The sequence below is a fragment of the Notolepis coatsorum genome (genome assembly GCF_963971535.1).
Source record: "Notolepis coatsorum genome assembly, chromosome: 5".
In the NCBI taxonomy this organism is placed as follows: Eukaryota; Metazoa; Chordata; class Actinopteri; order Aulopiformes; family Paralepididae; genus Notolepis; species Notolepis coatsorum.
The window spans coordinates 2,768,094-2,776,252 of record NC_140169.1 but is presented as its reverse complement, the minus strand read 5'-3'; the positions used below and the strand labels follow the sequence as shown (position 1 = coordinate 2,776,252).

The 8,159-nt window shown below is 38.5% G+C and overlaps 1 protein-coding gene across 1 annotated transcript in view; it reads right to left on the bottom strand.

Moving 5' to 3' along the window:
• Window positions 1–596: 596 nt before the first annotated feature.
• The window catches only part of LOC311228949 (integral membrane protein 2B-like), a 75,155-nt gene continuing 67,592 nt past the window's right edge, over window positions 597–8,159 (bottom strand). The window contains exon 7 of the mRNA XM_084314911.1: window positions 597–1,942. Within this exon, the coding sequence (XP_084171037.1) occupies window positions 1,854–1,942 (89 nt within the window). The 3' untranslated portion in view covers window positions 597–1,853. The remainder of the gene's footprint in view (window positions 1,943–8,159) is intronic.

Sequence of the window (8,159 nt, the reverse complement as noted above, 5' to 3'; positions counted from 1 at the left end):
ACTCCTATAACTTATTTCCCAATTCATTGTCTATATGGAGCAAGCAGCTCCAGACGACATCACAAGGTTGAGTTATAGCGCTCTAGTTTTTGTTCCATGTTGTTCACTAATATTTCTTTAGACAGTCTTAGACCAGAGGAATAACATGTATGAATTTTGAAATTGGGTGTAGTTCCCCTTTAAGTGAATCATTTCCTTCAATGAATCATTATGAGATTCCTAGGAAAACATTATATTTGGTACAATAAGCACTTTTGCTGTGACAACACGGTCACCTTTCCCCCAAACGATAAATCACTAAAGACACTTTAACTGCTGCTGTGACCCACTGTCACCGCCATTTATATTGTAAACACTGAATCGGAACTATTTTTTAGCACTTGCTTGTATTTAAATATGTTTTAATTAAGTACTGTGTGATTTTGTGTGAAGGGCGGACTAGCAAAGTAAGATTTTAATTGTATGGCAAACTGTCTGTTTAACTGTGCACATGACAATAAACAATCTTGAATCTTGAATCTTTTGGGAACAGTTATGACATCTGGAGAACACAGACGGTGAGATGAAAGAAACGCACTCGACAGCGCTGTTTTTTTTATTTGTATTTTATTGTGGTGGTGGTCTGGTCGTAGCTTCACAGAGATTATATACAATTGAGTACAATGAACGGTTATCCCCCCCTTAGAAATTATACAGTCAAAAAAACTAAGAATCTTCACAGACAACTTTTGTAAAAAAGATAATCGACTTAACATAAGCGTTGTGTGTTTTCCTATGAACTCTTTTGGCGGAACTGATATTAACTGATATCAAGGAAACTATAAAAAGGAGGAAGGGTCATCATGTCACTGTGTAGCGCATGAACGCACATTGGAGCAAAGTGTGGGATCAGCCATCTCCTCGTTTATGACCGGTCATTTAAACAAGTTATTACCTCATATGTCAGAATCATCGGCAACTTGTTGTAGCTAACATTTGATATATATGGGATGATGTGCATTTCCTCAAATAGCTTGTATATTTAGCTTCTCCATGCATCTCCCATAGGCTTCAATACTAGAACTGGCACCAAGCAGAGCATAGAACGCTGCTGTTCTGACATAATGACCCTTCCTTCTTTTATACTTGCCTTGACTGATATTAGGAAGTCAAGTCCCTCAGAATTTCTTTATCATTTTCTTATTCCAATTAATTTGTCCATTTCCCCCTTTTTTAAATATAGGCCAGATAAACACAAAGACTCTTCTGTTAAGATGGGTTTCAGTTGAGAAAGAAGAGGTGCAGTGTATTAATAGTTACAGCAGACGATGCAGAAAACAAATAAAAACGTAAAACCTCTCCCTGGACCAGGTCCTTCTAACAACCAGGTTGAATGGTATAACATTTGCACATTTCTCTTTTTGCACATTTTCGATTTATGTACTGAAAAACAATCATTTTTATTAGGATTATCAAAATATTTTAAATAATCAGTGAGGCCAACTTTTGAAATCAGTTTTGTCTCGATCTTAGTCCATTGTGTTGAATCCTCATCATCATCATCATCATCATCATCATCGGACATAAGAACATCATCCCTACATAAAATCATGGAAAAATACACTCTTTATCCTTTACACTTTTAGAAAAACAATACACATTTGTCAAACAGCTTCACATTTAAAACAGTCTCTCACACAAAAGCTACACAAAGTAGAAAAAAAATAATCCCCTCCCAATTTTTTTTTATGCAAGAAGATTTTAAAAACAAGGAAAAAGAAAAAGAATATTTGAAAAGAATTTCACTGCCGAGACCAGTGGCGTTAAGAGCATTTTGTGAGGAGACGATGTGGCGCTGCACTATGCCATCTCGTCTAAAGCTCACAGATGCTGGTCTCCACCACAAACTTGTTCTCAAAGTGACGGATCTTACGGCAGTTTAGGGCCTCGCGCTTCTGCATACCTGGAATACAAGAGGAGAAGGACATGTCACAATATATCAATACAGGAGGAGAAGGACGGGTCACAATATATCAATACAGGAGGAGAAGGACGGGTCACAATATATCAATACAGGTGGAGAAGGACATGTCACAATATATCAATACAGGTGGAGAAGGACGGGTCACAATATATCAATACAGGTGGAGAAGGACGGGTCACAATATATCAATACAGGTGGAGAAGGACGGGTCACAATATATCAATACAGGTGGAGAAGGACATGTCACAATATATCAATACAGGGGAGAAGGACGGGTCACAATATATCAATACAGGTGGAGAAGGACATGTCACAATATATCAATACAGGGGAGAAGGACATGTCACAATATATCAATACAGGAGGAGAAGGACGGGTCACAATATATCAATACAGGAGGAGAAGGACATGTCACAATATATCAATACAGGTGGAGAAGGACATGTCACAATATATCAATACAAGAGGAGAAGGACGGGTCACAATATATCAATACAGGAGGAGAAGGACGGGTCACAATATATCAATACAGGAGGAGAAGGACGGGTCACAATATATCAATACAGGTGGAGAAGGACATGTCACAATATATCAATACAGGAGGAGAAGGACGGGTCACAATATATCAATACAGGTGGAGAAGGACATGTCACAATATATCAATACAGGTGGAGAAGGACATGTCACAATATATCAATACAGGGGAGAAGGACGGGTCACAATATATCAATACAGGTGGAGAAGGACATGTCACAATATATCAATACAGGTGGAGAAGGACATGTCACAATATATCAATACAGGAGGAGAAGGACGGGTCACAATATATCAATACAGGAGGAGAAGGACGGGTCACAATATATCAATACAGGTGGAGAAGGACATGTTTTGAGCCGTACTGTATTGTACCCATTCTGCAATCTGTTAAAAAAAGTTTTCATTCATTCATTCATTCATGTCACAATATATCAATACAGGAGGAGAAGGACATGTCACAATATATCAATACAGGTGGAGAAGGACGGGTCACAATATATCAATACAGGTGGAGAAGGACGGGTCACAATATATCAATACAGGAGGAGAAGGACATGTCACTCACAATATATCAATACAGGTGGAGAAGGACATGTCACTCACAATATATCAATACAGGTGGAGAATGACAAAAATAGCACCAAAATAAAATGTTCTCAAATCTCAAACACACTGGTATATATATAGGTCAATAGTACTCTGGAATGCTCTGCCGAAAAACATCTTATCCACAATACGTAACAAAATTACTTTCAAAAAATATATTAACCCTTTCTCTGCCACGCTTATATCCATCCTTGTAGCCAGTCTGCCAGCTCTATTTGTCTATGGAGATGTTCACCTACTTTGCAGGGCTATAACTTTTTAAATTGTATTGCTAAATTGACATTACTATGGCCCATTCAACATCGATTATCTATCGTTCAGGATGTAGGAAAGTTTAACTTTTTCATTCACACAATCATACAAAAATACGGTCTAGAGTATAAATATGTTTTTATCGTTTTCTGCAGTATTTCATAGAACGTGAGTTATAGCCATAAATGCATATATTACATCATCAAATGCAATTTGATACCGATTGACGCCAGATTAAAAATTTCAACTGTACAAGGTCCCAGACGTTATGACTCATCATGCGCGGTTGACCGGAGGGGGGGGGGGGGGGGGGGGGGGGTCGTTTATAATGCAATGACCGACGTTAAATTAATCATGTAGTATGGGTGATATATTGATCATAGCAGTTTGTATGGATAATAATAATCAAAAACGCTGAAACTCACCGCAGCTTCCTCGTAGCGATGGGGGATGATACTGGAGCAAAAAGATCGCTATTATGGGATGTTGATCTATGCGCTCCATTTCCAGGTTGTATAATACTATATACGTCCAAATAATGTTGTTTATCAAGTTATGGCAACGGATCGATTATCCAGTGTGTCCAGATGGAGACGGAATAGGGGGGACACCAAGCACTTCCGGCCCCACTTCCGGTTTGGCAACACGCCGATCGGCCACCAGGTGGCGGTATTGAAGCGCTGGAGAGTTGAGCGGAGTCCTACAGCACCAGTCATGGATCCGTGGGTGAAATATGAATACCATGACAGAAATTTGAAATATTGATCTCAAAGACGCTGTAAAACGTCATTGGCAGATTACGCATGGCGAGGAATGACGTCTTAACACGTCATTGGCGATTAAAGGGTTAAAGAGATATCTTGCAAACTTGTCAATGTATGTGAAGCCATGTTGATTCACTGTGTCCATGGAAACGACGATGAACACGGCCATAAAGGTGTTTCCTTATGCCGTTTACGTTTCTGATAACAACGACAGTGCATAACTCATACATGTTCAGACAAACTTAATATTTGGTTATTTGTGATACTATGCATACATGCAACTCAAAGTTATTACCAAAGTTCCTTTCAGGAGGTCAGTTTTAGTTACAGTATTAAGGCACTTTGGACAGAGCGGTTTTGCAGGCTGTGTGACGTACAGGTGTAGAGTCAGCTCTGTGTAGGAGTGTGTTTCAGTGTGACGTACAGGTGTAGAGGCAGCTCTGTGTAGGAGTGTGTTTCAGTGTGACGTACAGGTGTAGAGGCAGCTCTGTGTAGGAGTGTGTTTCAGGCTGTGTGACGTACAGGTGTAGAGGCAGCTCTGTGTAGGAGTGTGTTTCAGGCTGTGTGACGTACAGGCAGCTCTGTGTAGGAGTGTGTTTCAGGCTGTGTGACGTACAGGTGTAGAGACAGCTCTGTGTAGGAGTGTGTTTCAGGCTGTGTGACGTACAGGTGTAGAGCAGCTCTGTGTAAGAGTGTGTTTCAGGCTGTGTGACGTACAGGTGTAGAGGCAGCTCTGTGTAGAGTGTGTTTCAGGCTGTGTGACGTACAGGTGTAGAGCAGCTCTGTGTAGGAGTGTGTTTCAGGCTGTGTGACGTACAGGTGTAGAGCAGCTCTGTGTACATCAAAACGTGATCAAGAAAAATCAGGAAAAACAGGATATTGTATATAAGGAATGGGGGCGTTTCGGTGTTACATGGAAGTAAAGCAGTAAAAAATAAAATTAAAAAAATATCCTAAAAGATCGACATTCAGCAATAACAGGACGTTGTCTCAGGGAATATCTTGAGAAACACAAGTGGATGTACAGTAAAGGCAGGAACTGCTAAACATGGGTGAGAGTTTAGCCTTGCTTGTGACACAAATTCCTCTATCAACTATGGAGAGCAGGAGCAGGAATACGAGGCTTGTCGAGACAGGCTCTGGGGTCAGGTTACAGGCTACACAAGAGATTCAATGGTGAGGCATGAGTCACCTACTGCTGCTACAAGAGCTTTCATGAGAAAGAGAAACAGAGAGAGAGAAAGAAAGAGATGGGGGGGAGACAGTAAGAGATAATTATTGTTTACCTCTGAAGTTGTTACAGTATGTGTGTGTGAGAGAGAGATTGAGATACAGAGAGATATAGATACAGAGAGAGAGAGAGATACACAGAGAGAGATACACAGAGATATAGATACAGAGAGATACAGATATAGATACAGAGATACAGATATAGATATAGATATACAGATATAGAGATACAGATATAGATACTAGGGATGCCCCGATCACGTTTTTTGCCACCGATCACTGATCGTCTTGAGCCATATCGGCCGATACCGATCCGATACCGATCGTTTTTTATTAAACTTTTTTTGATTTTTTATATAAATTATTATTATAATTTTTTTTATAAAATATATATATTATATAATTATAATTATACTTGTAGTTGTATTGTCTGCGAGACATCGCCACAAGTCAAAATGCTCGCTATCTGCAAACAGCTCCACTGTCTGTGTGTATACTCTGCTTTGGTCAAATCACATTCAGCGTGGGGCCTGAGAGTGCTGGGGCTGACGTTCTGCAGATGGATACTATTGAGTCAGAGCGTTCAACAGGGTCTGAAACGTGGTATGAAGCATGATAGCTAATTAGCCAATGTTCAGCTGCAAAAACGAATAATGTCAAATTGTCAATTATGTTATAAGTAGTGCTGTCAGGCGATTAAAAAAATTAATCTAATTAATTACAGGATTTGTAATTAATTAATCTAATTAATCGCATTTTAATCGCATAACCATTTTATGCCTGATATTCTATATTCTATAATCATATTTCAAATTGCATGTGTCCAGATGGCAGAATTCAGTACTGTATCTACAAAACCTTCTGTTTAATCATCTTTCATCTATTAATTTGCTTAGATTTTTCAGGTCTGGTCAATTTGAGCATAGTGTTATTCACAGTCAAAGATACATTTTTTTTTTATTGATATTCTCATTTGGTTCATTACAATTTACTCAAGCCTAGTAACAGACACAGTATTTCTGACACTGGGAATACATTCCCTGAGATCCATAGATGTCCCTAGAATCAGATACCAAGAACATGCAAATGGACCATATAAAAAAAAGTCTGTAATGTGTATTCTACGTTCTTATGGAATGAATGAGATAAAAAAAAAATGTTATTAAAAAAAAAAAAAAAAAAAAAACTTTTTTTTTGTAATTAATTTTGAGTTAATTTTCATAACGCGATAATTTGCTGTGTAATTAATTAATCTAATTAACGCGATAAACTGACAGCCCTAGTTATAAGACATTGATATCAGGAGCTATCTGTAGCTACTGCTAGCCGGCTAGATGACGGTTAAGACAATGCATCATGTATTAAAATAAAGTGAACTATTTAGCTCACTAACGTGAGCTACCTATGCTAACGGAGGTTTCATGCTGGTGCATCCCTATCATTCTTAAACTGAAATGCGCATTTGTTGATATCAGGAGCTATCAGTAGCTAGCCAGTTAGACAACGCCTCATCATGTATTAAACTAAAGTGAATAGTTGACTGTGTAGTTTTGTTTAAACAGTAACGCTAGCTCGGTAGCTAACGTTAGCTCACGGGCGATAGCTAGTTAGCCAACGCTAGCCAGCGCTTGCGAAAACGAATGCCAAACTGTCACGTTGATAGCAGGAGCCATCAGTAGCTAGATAACATTAGACAACGCCTCATGTATTAAACAAAAGTGAATAGATGACTGGGCCATTTTGTTTAATGCTTCAGTTATGTTGAACGAGGAGCTCTGTGCTGCTCATGCACTCAACTCTTGTCGAAGGGTTTGTTGACATGAGATGGGTCTGGGAGGGGGAGGAGGAGGAGGAGGGGCTAGACGCGCAGCAGCAGAGTGGCTGTGAGCGAGTGAGAACTCTGCAGAGAATTGGATCATGTTTTCCGTGTCATCGATCGGTTTTGACGATCGGCGAAAATAAAGCATTATCACCGATCACCGATCGCATATTTATACTGATTATCGGCCGATAACGATCGGTGGCCGATCGATCGGGGCATCCCTAATAGATACAGATACAGATATAGATATAGAGATACAGATATAGAGATACAGATATAGATATAGAGAGATACAGATACAGATATAGATATTGATATAGAGATACAGATATAGAGATAGATATAGAGATATACAGATATAGATATAGAGATACAGATAAAGATACAGATAAAGATACAGATATAGAGATAGATATACAGATATAGAGATAGATATAGAGATACAGATATAGATATAGAGATACAGATATAGATATACAGATATAGAGATGCAGATATAGATACAGAGATACAGATATAGATACAGATATAGATATAGATACAGATATAGATATACATATAGATATAGATACTAGGATGCACCGAATAGGAAATTCTTGGCCGAAACCGATACCGAAAATAGGAAACAGTTGGCCGAAAACCGAATGCCGAAAATGATTCATAGAATATTTTTTTTACCAATATTGTGGAACATTATGATTATGGAAAAATATGATTGTGGCAAAACTTTACTTAAATAATAAATAATCACTATTATGGGTCCATAAAACATTTATTCAGCACTTCTGAATGTGCATTTTCTTTTCTCTGTAGAATAACTACAAAGTGCATTCAGAACAAAGCCAATGTGCTTTAAAACTGCATAAAGATCTGCACACATGAGAGGGAGAATAGCTTATAGCAGACTTAATGATGTTACTGTAGTGGCTACAGTAAGCATTTTATATAAAAGTACCCCCTCCAATGTACAGTAAATTACCTAGTA